The sequence below is a fragment of the Saimiri boliviensis genome, chromosome 14 (assembly GCF_048565385.1).
Source record: "Saimiri boliviensis isolate mSaiBol1 chromosome 14, mSaiBol1.pri, whole genome shotgun sequence".
NCBI classification, from domain to species: domain Eukaryota; kingdom Metazoa; phylum Chordata; class Mammalia; order Primates; family Cebidae; genus Saimiri; species Saimiri boliviensis.
In genome coordinates, this window is record NC_133462.1 from 31,659,034 (window position 1) to 31,683,203 (window position 24,170).

General features: G+C 47.8%; 1 protein-coding gene and 1 long non-coding RNA gene across 3 annotated transcripts in view; one reads left to right on the forward strand and one right to left on the reverse strand.

Annotated features, from left to right (window-relative positions):
• LOC141581019 (uncharacterized) overlaps positions 1–24,170 on the forward strand; it is a 96,831-nt gene that overhangs the window by 23,368 nt on the left and 49,293 nt on the right. The gene's annotated exons all lie outside the window — the stretch shown is intronic.
• On the reverse strand, positions 9,091–23,975 carry LOC101050311 (cytochrome P450 4F11-like). 2 transcript variants are annotated; one of them, XM_010330189.3, is made up of 13 exons: positions 23,861–23,975; positions 23,302–23,531; positions 20,953–21,097; positions 18,981–19,034; positions 18,762–18,889; positions 17,101–17,222; positions 16,097–16,367; positions 14,570–14,636; positions 14,248–14,377; positions 10,151–10,284; positions 9,991–10,055; positions 9,722–9,804; positions 9,091–9,324 (listed from the first exon to the last, which is right to left on the reverse strand). In XM_010330189.3, the coding sequence occupies exons 2-13, from the start codon at positions 23,497–23,499 to the stop codon at positions 9,147–9,149; spliced, it is 1,575 nt and encodes a 524-aa protein (XP_010328491.3). In that variant the 5' UTR covers positions 23,500–23,531; positions 23,861–23,975; the 3' UTR covers positions 9,091–9,146. The 2 variants fall into 2 exon arrangements, with proteins under 2 accessions (XP_010328491.3, XP_074240563.1); XM_074384462.1 differs by lacking the exon at positions 23,861–23,975 and having other exon boundaries at positions 23,302–23,637.

Genomic DNA, 24,170 nt, shown 5'->3' on the forward strand with positions numbered 1-24,170 from the left:
AGTGAACTGGGATCGAGTCACTGTACCTCATCCTGGTGGCAGAGTGAGACTCCATCTCAGAAAGAGAAAGAAAGATAGGAAGAAAGAGAAAGAGAGGAAGGAAGGAAGGAGGAAGGAAGGAAGGAAGGAAAAGAGGAAGAGAAAAAGAAACCTCTTCTCCATCTACTTCCCTTCACTGCATTCTGTCCTTGAATTGGGGACTGTGAGACAGATTCCTCTGTTTCTTCCGTCTGATCCCAAATACATGAAATCTGGCAGACACTCACTTTTTAATTGGCAACATTTCTATATATTTATGCTGTACCACATGATGTTTGGATATGTGCATATACTGTGGATGGTTCATCCAAGCCAGTTAACATGTGCCTGATCCCACACGTGTATCATTCTTTTCTGTGATGAGAACACTCAAAATCCACTCTCAGTAATTTTCAAATATACAATACATTGTTATTGATCATAGTCACCGTCATGCACAATAGATCACATGGTCTTTCTGTCTCACTGAAATTTTGTGTTCTTTGACCAACATCAAAAAGATGAAAGATAAAAAGATGTTGGCAAGAATGTGAAGAAAAGGGAACTCTTGTGAACTGTGGGTGGGGATGCAGATGAGTATAGTCATTATAGAAAAGAGTATTCCTCAGCAAATTTAAAATAGAATTATCATGTAATCCAGCAGTCCCACTTCTGAGTGTAGCATATACCCAAAGGTAATGAAATCAGTATGTTGAAGAGATATCTTCACTTCCTTGTTTATTGCAAAATTATTCACAAAAACCAAGAGATAGAATCAACCTAAGTGTCCATCAACAGATAAATGGATGAGGGAATGTGATATAAATACACAATGGAACACTATTCAGCCTTGAAAAAGAAGGAAATCCTGTCATTCGTCACAACATGGATGAACCTGGAAGACATTGTGTTGAGTGAAACAAGCCAGGCAGGTTCTCATTCTTATTAATGGTAATTTATTCTAAATGGTTTCCCTTTTTGGATCTTTTTACCTCAGTGAGTTTCAGAGAAGAGAAAGGGGCTGTAACAAGGAGTCTGCAGCATTTTCATTGCACTCATCTTGTGGTATCTGAATGACTAATGCACTTGTCTCCCTTCCTTGTCTAGAAGCTCTTAGAGGTGGAATCTAGGTCGCAGTCACATTTCTAGCACATGTTAGTTGTGTTATAAATATTCATAGGATAACATTTCCGTTAAAGATTGGAAGGCTGAGTTGTTTTGAAGGGCTCTTCCATGCCTTGGTCAACTTCTTCCTCAAGAGGTCTCCTCCATCTGAGATAAGAACTGCCTGACAATAAATATTCATAGAAACAGGAAACCTCATGCTTGATGTGCTGTGTGGAACGGGAAGAAATAGGAAGAGCCACACTGGCTGCTTAAGATGATGAAAGTGACCAGCCTCAAGCCCCAAAGATTGCATGAGATAACTCTTATCTCCAGCTTGAAGGAAGTCCAACCTCAGCAGTCACGCATTTAACAGATCGTATCCAGAGCACTGGAGCTCATCACTGAGCCAGGGGGAGACTGCAATGGCCAGTACGGACCTAGTCCTGCTCTTGTGGACTTTACAGTGAAGGAGAGAAGGTGAATGATGAATAACTGAATTTCAGACAAGAGCAGGAGGAGCATAAGGAGGGAATGGCAGTGGCTACAGGAATAGACAAATGAATCCTCAGAAAGCAGGGCAGGCTGGCCGGGCGCGGAGGCTAACGCCTATAACCCCGGCGCTTTGGGAGGCCGAGGCGGGTGGATCACAAGGTCAAGAGATCGAGACCATCCTGGTCAACATGGTGAAACCCCGTCTCTACTAAAAATACAAAAATTAGCTGGGCGTGGTGGCACACACCTGTAATCCCAGCTACTGAGGAGGCTGAGGCAGGAGAATTGCCTGAACCCAGGAGGCGGAGGTTGCCGTGAGCTGAGATCGCGCCATTGCACTCCAGCCTGGGTGACAAGAGCGAAACTCTGTCTCAAAAAAAAAAAAAGAAGGCAGGGCAGGCTGATGGGGGAGGACTTCATGGAGAAGGTAGCACTTCAGCTGAGTCATTCTGCAGAGGGAGAGGAAAGGTTGTGCACCAAGCAAAGGGAAGGACATATGCAAAGGACCTGGGATGGGAAGATGATTATTCATCCAAGGAACAGAAGAAGGCCAATATGACAGGGGCGTTGGGTAGCAAGAAGTGAGGAGTGGCTCAAGGAGCCTAAAAGACAGGCAGAGGTTTGCATCCAAATGACCTTCCCCCATAATCCATCAGACCAGATGACACTTATCTACACAGGGGATGCATGCATAAGGGCAGGTGGGTTCAAATGATGTCAACCACATCTACAAAATGAATTTCAGATCAGCTAGAGAATAGCCAACCACATTTTAGAAGGGTTTTGCAACTCACAGACACGGAATGGGGTTGCAATGAGAGAGTCATTTGTTTGTTTTCTCTGTATTTATTGAGCATCTATTAGGTGCCAGGCAGTGAGAACACAAGGTTGAGCAAATCCAGTGTGGTCTTTTCCTCTTGTGGGGAACACTGAGTAGAGAAAGAGTCAGTATTGAACAAGTAATTTGTATAATAAGGAAAGTGTAGTAAGTATTAGGACGGAGGAAGCAGAAGCCTACCCCACCTTAGATCTCTGGAGACCTTCCCTCCATCTCCTCCGGCAGCATAAAATGTTCACAGGAGCCACGCTTGGCACCAAGTGCTTTCCATACTTTGGTTCTGATGACCAAGATGCTGTGGTGCTTTCTGTAACATTGGCTATGTGGAGCTCTGGGACTATGGGGTTTTGGGGAAGAAAGACCCACTTCCAATGCCTGCCTATGTCTCTGATGCTAATCAGACACCTGCCTGAGGCTAAGAGGAAAACTCTCTGGGACCATTCTCCCAGAGTGAGATTAGCCTGTGTTTCTGTCCACCTAATCCCTGAGCTATGCCTTCAAACCTCATCTGCCTGCAGCTCTGTATCTGATCCTTAGAGACGCTTTCATTTGCAAAGATTAAGTGGAAATGAAAATTGTATGTCAACTTTTAATGAGCCCCCAGGTGTTAGTGAAAATCCCATGGCTTGTTCACTAACAAAACTTAGAATTGGCTTCTTGGAGATTGTTAGGCAGTGGAGCTTGGTGAGTTGTGCAGACAGGTGTCCTATTGGGGTCTTTAATACCAATCAGGGCTCTAAACATGTTCTTTTCTGATCTGTCCTCCAGAAAAGATACTAGGGGGCTTTGAGGGATGGGCACTGAGAGCTTTAGAGCAGGGCTGGAGGTGGAAGGTTCAGATAAATTTTACTAATTGCCTGGTTTGGAGATCCCATGACTTCACTTCAATTGAATGCTCCAGGGGCTTGTTTTCTTCTTTAAACAGAGACCAGCTAATCACCACTGCGAATTGTTTGTTTCTCTTCAGTTTCTTAAACACAGATTAATGATCATGGGGAGGCTTGTAGTGTAGACTGGATAGCTCCTTGCTTCACAGCACTGACTCATGTCAGACAGACTCAGGTTCAAATCCTGGCTCATCCACTTCCTGGCTCTGTGGCCTTGGTAAAGTGAATTGATCTCTCTGTGCCTCCATCTGCCAATTGGGAGGCTAATATTAATAGCACCTGCTTTAATTCCAGTATGCAACTCTGGACTGTGCTGTCAGACCATGGGTACATCACCCCACACAGGAGCAATCTTCCAGGGGCAGGGGCTTGATCTGACTCACCTTTGAGTCTATAGTGCCTGGAACTTGAGTAGACACTCAGCAGGACTCTGTATATGTCAGTGGACTTTTGTTGATTTACCTAACCATTTATACTGGGTAGAGCCAAACTCCTCACCCTTTTATCAATACCGTTTAATAATATTCTTAATTATCACTTATCCCTCACTCACCTAGGTACTACATTGTCCCGTTATTTCTTCACTGAGCCTTGTCTCCAGAGCTCCGATATCAGGCCCACTATTTCCCAACTCAGAACGCCAGAAGCACCCCCACAGTGAGCTCAGCTGCACTGTGGTGGCTAACTCTAGGGGTTTTGAGTGTGGGGTGGCCAAGACCATCTCAGAGATAGGAGAGGGCCATACAGCCAGCGTCTGGGATGGGGTCCAGCTCTGTGGGCCTGTGTGATGGTTAATACTGTGTGTTAACTTGATTGGATTGAAGGATGCAAAGTATTGATCCTGGTTGTGTCTGTGAGGGTGTTGCCAAAGGAGATTAACATTTGAGTCAGTGGACAGAGAGAGAATGGGCCCACCCTTAATCCAGGTGGGCACCAACGAATCAGCTGTCAGAGTAGCCAGAATAAAACGCAGGCAGAAGAATGTGGAGAGATGAGACTGGCCTATCTTCCCAGCATACATCTTTCTCCCACGCTGGATGCTTCCTGCCCTCGAACATCGGACTTCATGTTCTTCAGCTTTGGGACTTGGACTGGCTTCCTTGCTCCTTGGCTTGCAGACAGCCTATTGTGGGACTGTATGATTGTGGGAGTTAATACCCCTTACTAAACTCCGCTTTATATGTACACATTATCCTGTTAGTTCTGTCCCTCTGGAGAACGCTGGCTAATATAACCTGTCAGCTGTTCTTGTAACAAGAGTCGCTTCCTTCATTTCTGGAAGTTCTCCTCACCTCCCTTCATCTTCTTTCACCATTCCCTCACTTCCCACCCCAAGCCCACACTACATTCTACACACACCTGATGTCCTTTCTCCTAGAAGTGACCATGTGCCACCTCTTGGGACTATCCATGTCATCTCATTGGCTGCCTACAGTAGCCTCAGAGGTGGGATATTGTGAATATGGTACAACTGAGGTTTGGTGAGATTAAGGCTCTCACCCAGAGGTGTGCATCTTGGAAGATGCAGAGCCAAGACTCGAACCAGCTCTGCCTGACCCCAGAGCCTGCGTTCTCACCACCAGGCTGCCCTGCCCCCAGCAGCCCCTGGTATTCTCAGCATGTTCACAATGAGCTGTTTGTTAGGGGGCACTCATCAGTGAGTTTGTTTGTTAGGGGGCACTCATCTTGCGCCAACTTCAGCTGATGAAGCACACGAGGTTTCTCCAAGGCTGGGGATAAAGAGGGGGAAACAATTCCTTCTGCATCATATCCCTTCCCCATAGCAATCAGGCTACCCCAACCATCTGGCCATGCCTCTTATGTGGGATCCTCATTTGTGACATGGGAACTGGGGTTCTTGGGTCACTTCAATCACTCCAGATGCTACAAGGCCAGTGAGGTACTCAGTACAAACAACCTCCAAAGATTAAATGTTATTTCCCATTGTCCTGGGGAGAAGTTACTTCAAAGGAGGTCCCAGGGCAGAGAATTCCTCCCCACCACCACCACCACCATGGGCATACCATCACCCCTGCAGTTTTCTGATTTACTCTTTGGCCCATTAAGCATGAACTTTCTTATGCAAGGTTTCTTTCTGATAAGGGAGAAGAGATAAATATCTACCTTTCCTCTCCACGTCCTGCCTGGTCTCTGTGTTCCAGTTAAACTATAATTTATGTTGAGGATTTACAATGTCTGCCACACCTAGCTGAGCCTTCTGCACAGAGGTAAATGAGAGTGGAGGCTAAGTGGGTGAAAGGAGAGATGCCATAAGCCCACACTTCAGTCTATGAGGTGGATTAAAGGTCTACCTTGCCCAACTCTTGCCTCACCTGCTCCGTGGTCTGAGTCAAAGTTTGGGTCCCAGGACTTTGAGGTTGTGCGAAGCCTTCCAGCCCCATACAGCAGCACAGTCTACAGCTGACTCTGCTGTGAGCTGCCCCGACTTTGCACGGATATTCTCCATTCCTCGAAAGGAAACTGCACCCTTCAAAGCTCACACATTTCTCTTCCTGGCTCAGCACAGGGAGCAAGTTCTCTAGATAGCTTATTATGAAATAAAACAGTGGAGAAGGGAACCCAGGCAGCTGGGCACAAAAGAGAATGGGCAACAAGCCTCCTCTTTGAGCATGATTTTCTGTGTAAGGTCTTGGACATTCCCTGGATGGCTCCCAGCCATCTGCCTCATGCCTGGTTTCCAGTTAACGTAGAATGAAAAAAAATCTCACATCCTCCTTTTAGATGTAACTGTGGTAATTATGATTCTTTGTATTTCTGTGGTATCACTTGTCATGTCTCCTTTTCCAATTCTGATTTCATTTATTTGAGTCCTTTTTTTCTTTTTCTTTTTTTAAATACTTTTTTTCTTTTTTTTAAAGACGAGGTTTCACCATGTTTGTCAGGCTGGTCTTGAACTCCCGACCTCAGGTGTTCCGCCCACCTAGGCATCTAAAGTGCTTGGATTACAGGCGTGAGCCACCATGCCCAGCTGTCTTTTTTTTCTTACTTGGTCTAGCTAAATGTTTGTTGATCTTGTTTAAGTTTATTACAAGCCCAACTCTTTGTTTTATTGATCTTTTGTATTTTATTTTTTACTTTCAATTTATTTTTTTCTCTAACCTTTATTATTTCGTTTTTTCTGTTACTTTTTTGTTTGCTTTTGCTTTTCTAGTCCCTGGAGGTGCATCATTAGATTCTTTATTTGAAATCTTTCTACTTTTTTTGATGTAGGTGTTTATGGCTATAAACTCCCTTCTTAATACTGCTTTTGCTGTATTCCATAGCTTTTAATATATTGCATTTAATCTTTCATTTGATTCAAGAAATTTTAAATGCCTTTCCTAATTTTTTATTAATCCATCAGTTGTTCAGGAGCATGTTGTTAAGTTTCGTGTATTTGTATGGTTTTGAAAGTTATTTTTGTTATTGATTTCAATCTTTATTTCCTTGCCATCAGAAAGTATACTTGATGTGATTTCAGTACTTTCAAATTTGTTGAGACTTGCTTTGTAGCCTAATGTGTGGTCTATCCAGGAGACTCTTCCATGTGCTAATGAAAAAAATGTGTAGCCTGCAGCTGTTGCATGAACTATTCTGTCAATGTCTGTTAAGTCTCTTTGGTCTAAAGTGAAATTTAAATACAATGTATCTTTGTTGACTTTCTGTCTAGTTGACCTGTCCAGTGTTGACAGTGGGTTATTGAAGTCCACAACGACTATTGTATGGGAATCTCTCTCTCCTTTTATATCTAATATTTGTTTTCTATATCTAAGTGCATATATATTTCCTATTGTTATATGCCCTTGCTGAAGTTATCCTGTTTCTGTGCTATTTTTATCTGATATAAACGTAGCTACTCCTATTTGCTTTTGGTTTCTACTTGGGTAGAATGCCTTCTTCCATCTCTTCACTTTAAGTCTTTATGTTTCTTGACAGGTAGAGTGAGTTTCTTGTAGGAAGCACATAGTTAGGTCACTTAAAAAACCGATTCAGCCAGTCTATATATTCCTATATATTCTAAGTGAGGGATTTAATCTATTTACATTCAAAGTTATGCATAAAAACATGCTTCTGTCATTTTATTAATTGTTTTCTAGTTGTTTTGTATATTATTTCTTCCTCTCTCATTGTTTCTGATTGTGCTTTGGTGGTTTTCTATAGTAATAAGATTTGATTCTTTTCTCTTCTTATAAGTGTATCTGCTTTGCCAGTGAATTTCATACTTTTGCATGTTTTCATGATGGTAATCATCCTCTTTTCACTTCCGGATGCAGGACTCCCTTAAGGATTTCTTGTAAGACAAAAAACTCAGTATCGTCAGGATGTCGGTTATTCCCAACTAAATCTATAGATTCAATGAAATCACAATGAAAATATCAGTAAGTTTTTGATGGAGATCAGCAATCTAATTCTAAAACATATAGAGAGACAAGTGACTCAGAATAACCAACACAGTGTTTGAAGGAGTAGAACACACAGTTGGAGGACTGACAATATCCAACGTCAAGACTTACTGTGAAGCTACAGTAACCAAGGTGTTGTTGGTCAATGGGACAGAATTAAAAGCCCCCAAAATAGAGCCACATAAATGCAGTCAACTAATCTATGATAAAGATGCAAAGGCAATACAGCGGACGCAAATGAGAAAGTATATTTGGAGATCAGAATCAAGGCCAGAGTAACTGAGTGTAGCAAGGGAAGGAGATTAGCTAGAGAAGAGATTAGAGAAGTCAACAGGGTTTGTGATGTAACCTCCCTTAGGCTATGAATAGAGGTCAATGTTTGCCACAGGATATTATTCTGAGACACTAACTGAGGTTTCTCTCATTCTCCTACCATCCACATAGTCAGGGGCCTTCACCACCCTCAGAGAACAAAAATTACCTCTTATATACACAGCCCTTTAGGGAGAAGAGATTGTTCACAGAGCACAATATTAGAATTTTTGCCTTTGAGTTCCAAAACACAGCCTTTAAAGTCATGGTAGAAATAACAATCTTGAAAGACGACATTCTTTAACAGCCAGACTTTCTGAGAGAGGAAATAATAATGGCCCCATATATTTAGCATTCATTGTGTGCCAGGCACAGTGCTGAGTCCCTTATATTGAGACCTCAGGAAACCTAGATGTAGGCAATACTGTTGTCCCCATGATATGGTTGAGGGAACTGAGTCACAGAGAGAGGAATTAACCTGCTCCAATCACGCGGCAGGGCCAGGACTTGAGCGCAAGCGGCCTGGCCTGAAATCCTATGCCTCTGAAGGTACGGGAAGAGAGTCACAGAGGGAACCAACTGGGAGGGGGAGAAACAGGGGTGGGAAGTTGCCGGGAAAAGGAACTACAAATTTCTGAGAGCCTGCCAGGGTGGAAACTGCCCCCTTTCCCTTTGTTCTGAGCTGGGGACTCCAGTCTTGAGGGGACATTCCCAGGACAGACGAAGGCATCTGCCCCTGTGGTTGCTTCTCGCTAAATAAGAGTCTCAGTCTTGCACCTTAAATCCATTCTTAATCCTGTTCCCTCTCCTGCTTAAACATCTCCCAGGGCTCCCTACTGCCCACAGGAGAAAGTTTTTACTTGGGCTCCGGGAGAACCCATTAAGGGCCTAGGCGCCCTGTGCTCAGCCAGAAAAGCAGTCAGGGTTTTGGGTTCAGAGACATCACCCTGCCCCCACCCACTCACCGGGCTTTCTTGTATCCCACCAGTTCCCAGGAGCCCTATGTTGGCTGTCAATGAGGCTCAAGCAGAGGTGTCAGCATAGATTTATTCCTGGGAATCTAAAAAGGTGGGTAGTTGGATCCGACAGTCACTGTGGGTTCGCACCCAGGCACTCCAGCCTCAGCCACAGTCCACCCTCTGCGCGCATGACCATCTCCGGCTTCCTGCGGGGCTCAATGCGGTCCGGCAGGACACGGAAGCGCAGCAGTGTGAGTGCCAGGACTACCTTCATCTCAGCCGTGGCGAACGTCTGCCCAATGCAGTTTCTGGGGACGAAAGTGAGGGAATCTGACTGTGCCCATGACCCCCCATCCTGGCCCCGTCATGCTTAGAACCTGGCCTGGGACCCCGACTTGCACCCTGATCAGCTCAAGGGGCAGAGGGAGGGGCTGCGTGTCCCGAGGACACCCACGTGTGCTTGCATACCCCCCAAATCTGGCCCAGACTCCTACCCCCAGTTCAGATCAGCAGACAGAGGAGGGGGCTCTGAGCACACCGCAGACCCCTCTAGGACCTGCCCAACCCCACTCTGTGGACCGTTGCCCATAAACTCCTGAGGAAGGGAGGGAAGGAGAGCTGGGTCTGGGACCATCTGCAACTTTCCCCTTTTTTGACCCCCGCACCCATCACCTCATCCCTGCCTCAGACACAAGCCGCCCTTACCTGGGCCCTGCTGAGAAGGGAATAAAAGCCAGAGGTGACCTCTCCTTGCTGTTCTCTGGGTCGAAGCGGAAGGGGTCATAGACCTGGAGGTGAAACCAAGAAGGCTTGCTGGGTGGGGTCTCCCAGGTCTGCCAGCCTTGGAGAGACATTTTGGCAGATGTGTGTCCATTGAGGGGAGGTGATGTTGGATTTCCCTGGTCAAAACCCTGTCAGCTCCTCCAGGAACCTTGGAATGGACCCCAAAAAGGGTGGGGTGAGGGAGGCAGTACCTCAGGATCTGGCCACACAGTTGGGTTGTGATGGATCCCGATAATACTGATGAGGCAGGAAACGCCTGTGGGAGAGACAGGGGCAGTCAGGACAAGGCCCCCCTACCTGAGGGACCCCTCTTCCTACCCGGGAGGCTCCTCTCACTGAGGCTGTGAGCACCTTTGGGGATGACCCGGCCGTCTGGGAGCACCATGTCCTGGGTGCAGCGTCGGGTGATGGCTGGGACTGGGGGATGCAACCGCAGGCTCTCCTTGATGCACATGGTCAGGAAGGGCAACTTCGCCAAGTCGTCCCTAAGGAAACACCCAGCCCCAATCATTATCCAGGGAACGAACAGGATTCTCCAGCTTCTCTGTTTCCAAGGGAGACTTTTTCTCCCTATCACAAAATAAATTCTATGTGGGTGAAATACTGAGGAATTAAAAAAGTAGAAAAAATTAGAAAGCAGAGAATTAGAAAATTACCCGAAAGAAATGTAGCCAATTTTTTTTTCTTACTGCATTTTAGGTTTTGGGGTACATGTGAAGAACATGCAAGATTGTTGCATAGGTACACACATGGCAGTGTGGTTTTCTGCCTTCCGTCCCCTCGCCTGTATCTGTCATTTCTCCCCATGCTATCTCTTCCCACCTCCCCACCCTCCCGTTTCTCCCCCATTTCCCCCGAATGGACCCCAGTGTGTAGTGCTCCCCTCCCTTGTCCATGTGTTCTCATTGTTCAACACCCGCCTATGAGTGAGAACATGCGGTGTTTGATTTTCTGCTCTTGTGTCAGTTTGCTGAGAATGATGGTTTCCAGGTTCATCCATGTCCCTACAAAGGACACGAACTCATCATTTTTGATGGCTGTGTAATATTTCATGGTGTATATGTACCACATTTTCCCTATCCAGTCTATCATCGATGGGCATTTGGGTTGGTTCCAGGTCTTTGCTATTGTAAACAGTGCTGCAATGAACATTCGTGTGCACGTGTCCTTGTAGTAGAATGATTTATAATCCTTTGGATATATATCCAGTAATGGGATTGCTGGGTCAAATGGGATTTCGTTTTTAGATGATTGAGGAATTGCCACACTGTCTTCCATAATGGTTGAATTAATTTATTAAAGATTATTCTGAGGAAAACATAACACTCTGAAGCAGCTATAAAAAAAGTTAACATACTTGCATAAAAGTAGATGTTCTTTATGACAAGAAAGCAAACACAAAATGCAAGTGAATAAGAAACAAAATACCCAGATCTGGTGTTTTGCTCATATTCATCATTGTACTAGAGATACTAGCAAATGCAACTACACAAGGCGAAAAAAAAGAGGAATTTGAAATGTGGACGGAAATGTATCATTCTGGCAGATGGTGATTTTATACTTAGAAAAACAGGACACTTTACTGAAAAACCCTTATAAACACTTAAGATCTAGTAAGGGAGCTGAATTCTTTGTGTAATCTTTGTTTTCTATGGTTCATTGTACACTTAAGTGGTTCAAAATTTGAAAAGTATAAAACATCATCCACCCCTGTGGCCCAATGTCACCTGCTGCTTCTCCTCACAGGTTGCCTGAGTTATTATTATTTCTATGTATCTTTCTAGAGCTAATTTTTAGCATCATAAAAATATGAGTACATCAGTTACTATATACATATTCTGTATCATTTTTCATTTAACAGTATGTCAGTCTTTTCTTGTACAGCTCCTGGGACTTGTATCAAAATAGGATTATCCATACTCTGGATCTATAAAATAATTTTCCTATGGTTTCCTCTAGAGCTTTTAACACCCTCTAAAAAAACTATAAGCTTGAGTAATCTGAACATTGTCTTATTATAAGACATGACAACCAGGTTGAGTTGATTTTTTCTCCAGAAAACGTCCCTGTGTCAAAAACGTTTACCTAATAATCTGTGTTTTTTCTCTTGATACAAAACACCATCTTTATCATGTATTGTGTTCATTGGGTACTCCATTTGCAAGCATAAATTATTAGTTTTCCCATGTAGAAATAAAAAGCAGCCGGAAAAGATAATGAAAAATAATAATAAGAAGAAATATCTGAATTAAACAAGAGACATAAAGTCTCTGTATTTCAAATGAATTTATACAGTTCCCTCAGTCTGAATAAAAGATACACTTCACAATAGCAACAAGATATGAAAAGATTGATTTAACAAAACATGCATATGTTGACTAAGCAAATATTTTAAGCTTTATTAAAAGCTTAAACATTATTTGAATGGATTAATAACCATTTCACTATGACAAACTACATTTCAATATTATGATGTTACCTGTTTTTCACATATCAATCATATATTCAAGGTCAAATGAGAATATATTCAGTGCAAATGATTATTTTTAGGAACTCGATGAACTTGCTCTAAATATTTTTGGAAAAAAATTATGAAGAGCTAGTTCAATCAAAATAAAATATTAGAGAAGAGGAAGTCAGCGTAGGCAAGGAATGCATGACTAAGATCTCAAAAGCAAATGCAAAAATAAATAGGTGCTAATTAAAGTCAAAACCTTCTGTATAACAAAAGAAATAATCAGCAAACAGACAACCCACACAGTGGAAGAAAATATCTGCAAATTATGCATCTGACAAAGGACTAGTATTAAGAATCTACAAGGACATCAAACAAATCAGCAAGTAAAATAAATAAATAAATAAATAACCTGGCTGGGCGTGGTGGCTCACGCCTGTAATCCCAGCACTTTGGGAGGCCAAAGCAGGCGGATCACCAGCGGTCAGGAGTTTGAGACCAGCCTGACCAGCATGGATAAACCCTGTCTCTACTAAAAATACAAAATTAGCCGGGTGTGGTGGCGCAGGCCTGTAATCCCAGCTACTCGGGAGGCTGAGGCAGGAGAATTGCTTGAGCCCGGGAGGCAGAGTTTGCAGGGAGCTGAGATAGCGCCATTGCACTCCAGCCTGGGTAACAAGAGCAAAACTCCATCTCAAAAAAAATAAATAAATAACCCATCAAAATGTAGGCAAAAGACATGAATAGACATTTCTCAAAAGAAGATGTACAAACAGCAAACAAACACATTTTGAAACACTCATCACTAATCATCAGGGAAATGCAAATTAAAACCACATGAGATACCACCCTACTTTTACAAGAATAACCATAATTTATAAAGTCAAAAAACAATAGATGTTGGGTGTGGTGACAAGAGAACACTTTTACACTGCTGGTAGGAATACAAATTAGTATGACCTCTGTGGAAAGCAGTAAGGAGACTCCTCAGAGAACTAAAAATAGATCTACCATTCCATCCAGCAATCTCACTACTAGCTATCCACCCAAAGGAAAAGAAGTCAGCGTATGAAAAAGACACATGCACACGCATGCTTGTAGTGGCACAATTCACAACTGCAAAGGTACGGAACCAGTCTAAGCAGCCGCGGACAAATGAGTGGATGAAGAAAATGTGGCATATATACACCGTGGAATACTACTCAGCCATAAAAAGGAATGAAGTAATGTCCTTTGCAACAACTTGGATGGAGCTGGAGACCGTTATTCTAAGTGAAGTAACTCAGGAATGGAAAACCAAGTATCACAGAGTCCCACTTTCTGTACCCGCAGTCATGCTTCTCTTGCTCTCAGCCTCATTCCCGCCCATATGGGCTGGGAGTTTCCTCTCCTGGGACTGTTCCCCGACCAGGCTGGGAGCACCTGGAAAACAGATTGCAGGGCTGGATCCTTCCAGGGTCTGCAGAGCACTGAAAGGTGCTGGAAACAAAACTAGGGGTGGGAATGCAGTGTGGGAGCGTTTGCTGAATGAAGACTGGATGGATGAACGGTGCAGGTGTTCCGGACGGGAATGAATGACTTTTGCCCTCAGGTCTTTCTTACAAATCCCTGGACTGAACAACAGGATTGAAATTAGGGTACGGAAGAGCAAACATTCAGGAAGTGAAGATGTTTGAAAACAATGATAATTCAATGAAAAGAGGAAGTGGAGGAGAAATTCATTTGCTGAACATAGGCTAAGTGGCATCATCTGACCTCGCATACTGTCAGCAATTCTCCCAGCAGCCCAGGTCTTTCTGTCCCCAAAGCCTGCAAACCATCCTCTGCCGGCTAGGCTGGGTACTCAGCCCTGCCTCTGGGAGTTGCACCTTTCCCGCTAAGTGATAATGGAAGAAATGATAATTAAACAAACAAAACACCTCTTCCACCGCTCCTCGCCTGAGGAGCAGAACCAATTAGAAAAGATCAGGAACAGGCCAGTACCTGCACTCACCATTCAATCTCTATAGGCTCACGGTCCTTCAGAAGCTCTCGGACTTCTTGCCGGCAGCGTTCCTGGTATTCTGGGTGCCTTGAAAGGTGGTATAAGATCCAGGAGAGACCACTGGCCGTGGTGTCAGAGCCTGAGGGGCAGCCAAGCAAAACTGGGTTTCTGGGCTGTTTCGGCACCAGAGGGTGGATAGCACCAATACTTTCAGGCAGGAGAAGGTAGGGAGGGGGAGAACGGGCAGTTGGAGTGATCTAGGGTCCACCCACCACTTCTCTGGAACTGAGAGTCGCCTGTCCCCACTGCAGTCCCACACTGAGACCCTCACCCCCAAATGTGAAGGTATCTGCTTCTGCTCTTATGTCCTCATCAGACAACTCCCTCCCATCTTCATCCTGGAGAGAAGGCAAGACAATACCCACGCCCCACATCACACCAGCTCTGAGGGCTCTTGAGTCAAACTAAAACAGTTACTGAAGATCCATCCTCCTTCCAGAAACCCAAGCACACCATGCACTCCTAGATATCTCTTGGGCACCACCGTCAGAGCCCACCACCCACAGACAACCCCCTGGCTTCTTTGCCTCCTATGTGGCCCTGCTGGGAAGAGTCAGTGACCTATGGATGTTTTCTTGTTTCTGGATAATGAGGACTTTTGGAGAAAAGCGTTACTGCAACCTGGGTCACAGCATATTTTGATGGCAATTTGGCTTGGAGGTTAGAAATCAAGTATTGCTCTGAGGATAGCTGCTCACATTCTAGAGTGGTAAGCCCAGAGAGTCCTTATGCTTCCAGAAGGCATCTGGGTCACAAACCTATAAACCTAGGGGCATGATCGTCTCCCTGGAGAGGAGTAGTTTTTACTCCAGAACAAAGCAAACCTTTCTCTCTCTCTCTTTCCTCTCTCTCCCTCTCTGTCTCTGTCTCTGTCTCATTCTCATTCTCGCCCTGAAAGGAAGAAGGGGCAGATTGCTGGCTGTCCTATATAAGCTCCAAGATGTAATTGTAAGGCTGGTTGCATCGCCAGGAGTTCGAAAACACCCATCTCCCTCCCCGCTTGAAAATTACATTATCAGAATATAATCATCATCTAGTTCCGCCTTGGAAATCCCCTCTGCGCTCTGCACTTAGCCCGCTCACCGGAAGTCCCACCTACCTACCAATAGCAGCTCACCCCGTCCACATCCTGTTTCTCCAAATCCAATCGAATGCCTTCACTCCCTATAAAACCCCACTCCTGAGAGGAATCAGCTCGACTTCCCTGGCCCCTCTCCCTGGGACCACACAACCTTGCCCGGGAGCTGAATAAGTTGGCATCTGATTTTCTTGTGCTGGCCTCAGTGTCCTCGTTTTTAACTCGGCAATAAACCTACAGAGAATAAACTTTACAGTAATAATGCAGGGTCCCTCTCTGCTCTGCATTCTGGTGTATTTACAGGTAAATCATTGTGTTCCCCTAGGAGGAATATGGGAATGGAGAGCCAGCTCTACAATCCTACTCTGGTTGCTGCTACTGTTGTGAATGATTAATGGACTGCTGTAACCCAGGGGTTTGGTGCATCTGTCATCATAGACATAGCCAAAGACCTAGACAGAGAGATATACATAGAAATGTGTCACTAATTTACTAAGATGTAAGTAAAGAAAAATCTCAGGCTCCTCACTGTCTCAAACCTAGCAGTCCCCTCCAGCTGAATACCACCTCTCAAATACAGCTCTCAAACCTCTCTCCGACCTGTCTTTTTCAAGCATGTTCCATGGCTCCCAGCACCCTCTGGATCGACTCCAGCCCCTTTCATTTGACATTGTCATAAATGTCCACTGTTACTTGAACTCACATCCCAGAGAAGCCCACCTTGCTCAGCAGAAGCACATCAATGAAGTCTAAAGTCTTGGACTTGGCCTTGTCCTTGAGGAAGTCATCAGTACCCTGAGTGTGGAGGGTGCGGCGCCGCTCCTGGATGACGGCGTCTGTGAAGTCGTGCACCAGGCGGCAGGCCCTGCGGAAGCGCCGCCCATCCGGAGTCAGATAATACAGGAAGTCCGAGTGCAGGAGAAAGTGCTGGTTTCTTTTTTCTGCAGAGGAACTGAGTTCCAAGGTGGCGGCTATGTAGTCACTGGGCTTCCTGCATGAAGGAGGTAACAATATATGCAATGTCCCAGGAGCCCGTCTCACTAGCAGCTACAATCTACTGCCCATCAGGAAATTGAGCATCCAGAAACAGCCAGGAGACTTGACTCTCCAAACTCTCTTCTCTCCAGGCACCCCTTCTCTGAGAGCTGCCTCCATGCACCTAGGTACCCAGAGCACAGCTTGCACACCATGCTTCTCTCCTGTGTCTCACACCCGCTATCCAGTCTGGACTCTTCCTTCAGAACACTGTTCACAAAACTCAGACCTCACCATCTTCCAACTCTTTCTGGCTCAGCCCCTACCATAACCGACTTGCATCCAATGTCAGCCCCATGTTGTGTCTACATGACGGGCAGACCTCAGCTGTGACTGCACCTGTCATCAGCTCAGGCCCCTTCAAAAGATTCCTGGGCACCTCTTGATAAAGTTCATGCCACTTTTCCTGATTTTCAGTGTCCTGAAATCTAGCCCCGTCTATTTCCACCACCTCATTTCTACTGCCTGTTACACATGCTTGCCTCATCCTAGCCACCTTGCCTATATTCAGCTATTTCTACCTACTTGAAAGGACCATGCTTCCTGTCTCGCCTTCCCCACCCTTCAAAGCCCAGCTGTGACACAATTCCTTCAGGAAGGCACTTCTGGTTACCCTGGTCAGTCATCCCTTTCCAAGCTACTCCCTTGAGATCGCAGCCCAGGTTCTCAGGCCCAAGGGAAGGACTCACTCCTGACAATTGCTATCAAAGCTGAAGACACATTTCTGCAGAGTGTCCAAGGTCATGAGGCTGATGTGCTCAAACATGTCTAGTCTTGTGGTGCCCACTGAGGCCAGGCACTGCCACTTGTCCTGGCCAGAAGGAAAAAAAAAACAGCTGAAGTTGTGAACTGCCTCCTGAGAGCTCCTTCCCAGACCCAGACATAAAGATCAACGCCCTGCAATCATCCTCCTGTTCCCCTGCCCCAGGCACCCATCCCCAGGGAGGACCAGCCTTGCATAGGAGCGGAGACTGTTAACTATTAGGAGGTAAAGACTCATGGCTGGGAGTCAAGAGACCTGGGATCAAGTCCCAGCTCAGCCTCCTGAGGGAAGGTGCTCTCTTTCCAGGACCCACAAGGGGGCGTCGTTTTAAGAGCAAGAATTTCCCAGCCCCATGCCCCCCTCTCATCTCTCTCCATTTGGGAGATTTAATGGTTTATGTTTGAAGTTCGAAGGCACGGGAAGAAACTAAGAGTCACTCCAGCGGAAGTTCTCAGGAACTCCTTTCATTGGCCAGGGTTCTTGGAGAAGATGTGGGTTCCTCCCAGGTTAAAAGTCTCCTTCTACACCCCTTGGAACTCCATGTTGGGGTCCCCTTCCACGAACACTCGTGGAAGCCATCTTTCTCTTTCCTGGATTTTCCCTCTGGGGTCCCCTGCTACAGTCTCTCGTGTAAGCCTGTCTTCCCTCCTAAACTCCATCTCTGTCTGTTCCCTTGCACTCAGTGTGGAAGCTGCTTTCCTCTCCTGGATCCCATCTTTCTGGATTCTCTCACTCAGCGTGAGACTTAGCTGTTTCTGTCTCTCTCCGCCTGTTTCTCTCTCTATATAAATCACTTTCTACAAACACTTTTTGAGTCCGGCATTTACTGTGCACTGTGCCGTGGTCCCCTCTCTCATTCTTGAGAGGGCAGGAGGCCAAGAACCTGGAGAAACGTCCTCTCGGGGAGCTCAGGGCACCCTGAACCTGTGAACCCCAATATTACATTTTGGAGAGTCAGCCAGGAGAGGGGTACAGCAGGGGCGGGGTACACCATGAAAGGGGTGGAGCCAGAGTAGAAGACGTCAAAATCTTGAGTAAAACTGGCCCCATTCTGTCCTGTCTCTTTATGAACACGTGGAGCTGCGCAGCCAGGCAGGACAGCGGGACAGGGCAGCGGTGCCTCAGAGGCAGGACCGGCTCCGAGGGGTGCGGCCTGGCCAGAATTAAAAGCACAGTTTCTTTACCTTCAAGCTCTCTCTCTGCTTTCTGCCTCCTCTATCCGTCGGATATTATCTCTGGGACTAAAGCATGAGGGAGCCTGTGGGGCAGAGCGGGCGAGCATGGCCCAGGGCCTTTCGCTCCTTGCCACGGAGAAACAGCGGAGCCCCAGGGCTGAAGTGCGCGCAGTGTGGGCTGGAGAAAACAGCGGGGAGGGGCCTGCAGGGACTGGGGAGCGCGGTGGCCTGGTGGGTGCCTCTGGCAGGCATCTCAGCGTTCCCCAGTCCCAGGCAGCAGAGTACAAATGCTCCCAGGCCGTGTACCTGCCAGCCATGGATCCCTGTGTGGGTAGTAGCTCGGGAAGTGGCCGAGACGTGCAAGTGGTTCTGGCGGGGTCACCATGGCGACTGAATGCCATGGGGGACTCACGTGCATGATGTTCACAGTCTTGTTGAAAATTGCCACATAGGGCTTGAGGATGTTGAAGTGGAAGGCGGGCGTCAGCATGCAGCGGTGGCGGCTCCACTTGTCACCAGCACTCAGCAGGAGCCCGTCCCCTACCAGGGCAGCCAAGGTTAGTGATCAAGGGCAGCACCCTCCCCTATCCCTAAAGGATATACTCGGCCCCATTCACCTGCAATTACTCACCCATCCAGGGTTTCAGGAAGCCATAGAAAAGCATATCCTTTGGTGCAACAGCAGCTGACATGATTGAGGACCATCAGGGTCATGGACAGGGGTGAGAGAAGGACTTTGAGCATGGAGGAATGCTCCGAGCCATGGGTGTGAACTTCCACCCTCCCCACCCAGCACAGCAGAAAGATGGCGGAGGGAAGGAGAGACCGGACCAGGCTGCAGCAGCAGAGTAGAGCAATAACCCAGCATGCCCCAGCACACCACGACAGGACTCCTGCATGCTCCAGCGTGTTCTCCAACACCTGAGCATAGCTCAGTGCTCTACTGAATGCCTTTACTCGGACCCAGGACACCCTGTCTGCCTCCAGCATGCTCTACTCTCTTCTGACATGGATCTGGGACCTGGAATGTTGCCCTGACATTTGTTAACATTCACTGACGTGGCCAAAACACACGAGACAAACCCTAGAAGACACAACATGCACTGCCATGGACCCGAGATGATCTGATATGACCTCTGTGTAAGCAGTGACGGGTCCCAGATAACATTTAAATATGATGACATTAATACCCTAAACATGGCCCAGGTGTAACCAAGACCAATCTTCAGGCATAATTCACATCTACCCTAAGACCTAACTCTATGAAGACACAAATAATACCTCAGACAGTTCTCAAACAGACCCTGGGTCCTACACCCTGGACAAGCACCAAACGTGGCCAAGACATGGGAAGCAGGATAGAAAGACACTGTCACAATACATCTCAGACAAGAATCAAAAAGGCTCTGACAGGCCCCAAAGGTCCTCAGCCACAGCTGAGGCCCACACATGCTGACTTCTCCGTATGATCCCAGGTGGAAGCATATACCAGATACAGTCAAGTATAATGTAGGAAGCATAGGCTGTCTGTGGGACCCTTGGGGAAAGACGGGCTTTCTGATTGGAACTGGGCTTCTGAGACTCATCGTTGACACCATAAGAAACGGCAAAGTGACATAGAGAATGGTAAAACCAAGAGAAAGATTCCCAGTGATGTGGACTGAGGGACACCTGCATCCAACTATGCCAGAAGACCACTCTACCCGGACTTTAGAGCCCACTGATTCGCTTCATTTGCTTAGACCACATGGGTTTGAGTTTCCATCACTCACAACTGAAAGAGACTTCAGCAACCAGAGAGAGCTGAGGACCTGCCCAGTCACTCAGCGTTTTGAGGTTACAGCCATAATTTCTGTAGGTTACTGCCCCTGCCCCTGCTTAGCTCGGCCTGTCCAGGGACAAGATGAGCAGAGGGAAAGAAAGGGCCTCGGACTGGGGTGGGATCTCCCGCTCGAGTTTCCTGGGCCCTGGAGCAGGAGAGGAATGAATAGGGTGGATGAGTGACAGGATGAGGTAGAAGGAATAAACTCACCAGAGGTGGACATCACATAAATAGCAGCCCAGATTCTCCACCAGCCTGAAATCCCACTCGTGCTGTAGGCTTAGGGACAGACGAGGTTGGTGCCAGGCCTGACATGGGGGCCTGGATACTAATCATCACACTTCCCCTTGCTTTAAAACCTTTTACTCGTTTTTCCAGCAACTCCTCCTCCAGGAAGCCTTCCAGCCTGCCCCAGCAAAGACCTTGCTCTCCGGGTTGCCACACCCATCTCCTTCTCTCGACTCCTGACTCCACAAAGTTTGAGATGTCTCTGTCCAGATCCATTTTCCTCAAGCATGGGGTTTCCTCGAGGATGGGACCCTAAACTGAGGCTTCTTGGGGCCCCAGTGTTACCCAGAACACAAAGGCGGGGACAGATGGCAGTGGAGGGAGGAGACGCTGAGATGGGGGTTGGTTGAATACCTGAAGGAAAGAGGAACATGGCCGAGAGAGCAGGAAGAGGGGCCAGGGTCCCGCAGGGGCCACACCGAAGCTTGGGGGGAGGAGAGGCTAGAAGGCCTCCCATGTTTCCCAGCGCCCACCACAAGCTCTGCATGGGTACCTGAGGCACTGGTGATAGCCCGGACCGTGTCAGGGTGGCATAAAACGAGGAGGGGGAAGGTGGGACCCAGCCACAACTTAAAGCCCTGGGGATAGGTGGTCACCAGCTGGATGAGCCTCTTCACGCCCTCTTCCGTGGGAGCGGTCTGAAAGCAAGGCAGAGGCTGTCAGCCCTTGACATGGTTAATTCTAGGTGTCCTCAATTAACCGTGAATTCCACATGACTGAGCTAAGAGATGCCAGATAAAATGTGCTGGGAAAACGTTATTTCTGGATGCGTCCGTCAGTGTATTTCCAGAAGAGATTAGCATTTGAATAGGTAAACTGAGGAAGGAAGATCCACCTCCCCAAGGCGGGTGGGTGTCCTCCAAGCCTTCGACGGTGCAGATACAAGAAAGAGGCAGAGGAACGGGTGAATTTGTGCTCTCTTCCGGAGCTGGCTCATCCATCCACTCCCGTCTTTGGACATGAGAAGTCCCGGTTCTAGGCCTTTTTGGACTCAGGCTGAATTTACACCACCAGAGTCCCTGGTTTCCGGCTTTCAGATGGTATATCATGGGAGTTCTTACCCTCTATCATCACATTTTCCAACTCCCATAATGAACTAACTCCCTCCCTCTCTCTGTCCCTCTCATACATGCTTGAGAGGTAGCAGAGAAGATATCCTGTTGACTTGGTTCTGGGGAGAACCTCACCTAATGCATCTCCCCAGAGGAGCCACGGCGAGTTCCCCGCAGCCTCCAGATGTGGTGCAGCCCCTGCCCTGAGCAGCACATCTGGATTCGGAACAGCTGCGGGGAATCTCGGCTCACCCCTGCTCCTCTCTTGGGGCTCTCTCCAAGATCCAAAGATAATGGCGAGGCATGGTGGCTCGTGCTTGTAATCCCGACACTTTGGGAGAGGAATGAGTGAGTGAGTGGGGAGAGGAATGAGTGGGTGGATCACTTGAGCTCAGGGGTTTGAGACCAGCCTGGCCAACACGGTGAAACCCCGTTTCTACAGAAAATACAAAAACTAGCCGGGCGTGGTGGGGAATGCCTGTAATCCCAGCTTCCCAATAGATACTCAGAAGACTGAGGCACAAGAATCACTTGAACCTGGGAGGTGGAAGTTGCAGTAAGCTGAGGTCATGCCACTGCACTCCAGCCTGGGCAACAGAGAGAGACTCTGTCAAAAGAAAGAAGGAAAGAAAAGGAAAGAAGGAAGGAAGGAAGAAAGGGAGGAAGGAGGGAAGGAAGGAAGGAGGGAGGGAGGGAAGAAAAGGAAGGAAGGAAGGAAGGGTAAATACTGAAGCAGAGGGAGAAGGCAAGCTGTCTGCTCAAGTGGATGTATTTTCTTGTCTTGGAAATGGTTTCAACCTGGGGGTGGCCACATGGAAAAGCCCCTCTGGGAGGAGGATTGTGGGCAGCAGTGTGGCTTCAGGACTCGTCCCTGTGGCTGGTTCCCACGTCCTCTGATGTCTTGGCTGGTCCGCAGGGGCTGCTGTTCCTCCCACACTGGGGACCTTCCATTCTCAGCAGCCCCGAGGAGTACAGAATTGACTCTAACTGTCCACAGTGATCACCTTCTGCACGTCATGCCCGTCCAATCATGACCTGGGCACCCTCCACTGCACCGTGGACACGCCCATCAATCATGTCATTTACACATGAGCAGACCAAGGCCATGTCCCCCAAAGGGGAGAGCAGGTCTAAGTCCGAGTTGAGGTCTGGGGAGTCGAGGACAGCTTCTGAAGAGAAGAGAGTGGCCAGCTTTCGTTCAGGCCAGCAGCAACGCCGACTGGGACTTGTCAGTGAGGAAGAGCAAGGTAGGAGGAAGGTGCCTCAGGAAGAGGAGGCAGCGGGAGATGCCCACACTTCTCTTCTGGCCCAGCTGTGTCCCTGCATAGAGGAAGGCGCTCAGAGCTGACTCCTGTGGGAAAGCAGCAGCCCAGACACCGGCAGACACAAGCAAATGGGAGCAGCCCCTGGAGAGTGGGCTCAGGAGGCCTCCAGTCCAGCAGTGGAGAAGGTGCAAATGCCAAGGGATGTTTGCTCTGTGCACCGAAAACCCCTCCCATGGGGGCCCCTCAGAGGTGCTGTCATGCAGGGAAGACAGGCAGGGAAAACGTTCACATAGGCTGGAGTGCGAGGTCAGGGAGGAAAGAAAGACTTGGGATGGCACAACAAAGGAATGAGTGAGTGAGGAGAGGAATGAGTGAGTGGGGAGAGGAATGAATGAGCCGCCTCCCTCTCTTCCCTCTGTTCCCAGACCCCAGCCACCCTCATAACCCAGCTCCCTGAGCCCCATTCCTGCCCCTGAGGAAATGCATTCACCCTGAGATTCCAGACCGTCCAGCTGCCACACTCACCAGGCCCTGGTGTCCCCAAAACCAGTTCAGTTTCGGGGGATGTGGGAAACACTGAAGCCGGCGGCAGTTGTCATAGAAGGTGTAGGTCCAGGCCAGGACATGGGCCAGTAGCCAGGAGACCCCAACCAGCAGCAGGAGCAGCCACAAGGACGGGGCCACCGGCCCGAGGCCCAGCCAGGACAGGCTCAGCAGCGACATCCTTCAGGGCGCACAGGATGGAGGGTGAGGTCCTGAGGTCCAGGGAAGAGTCAAGGACGCTCAGGGGACAGTGGAGAGGGGCAGGGAGGGGCTGTGCTGGAGATACAGCAGGGAGGGCTCTGAGATGGGTCAATAAGAGCTGAGATCTAAATTCCAGAAACCAGCAGCCAAGTGGCCTCTAGTTCCACAGAAAGGCAAAGAGGGAGAGTGGCTCATTAGAATCCAGAAAGGCCCAGCCTGAATCACTGGGAGGTTGCCAGGGGTCCAGTTACCAGGCAATCACCAGTCTCCCCAGCCTTGGGCAGTGCCCCTCCCCATCCCAGGCCAAGACCCTCCAGCCCTGCCACCCCCAGCCTGGCACCTTCTGTCAGGAGCAGCTTGTCCTGCACAATCTCCTATTCCCCTCTGCTGGGAGAGCTTTGCCCCTGGTCCCTGATTTAGAGAAGGCTTTGGTAGGCCGAGCTGAGCTGGGCCAGCCAATCCCCACATCCTGGGTATGTGTTCCGTGCCTGGGTAACCGACCAAAACCTGGCATGGGTGCATGTTTCGTGCCTGGGCAGCCAGCCAAAACCTGGCATCAGGCCAGCTGGATGCAAAGGAACCAGCTCAGGGGGACACAGCACGGGCTCCAGATCCTCAGGTCTCAGCAGTTCACACCTAGGTGGGAGGGA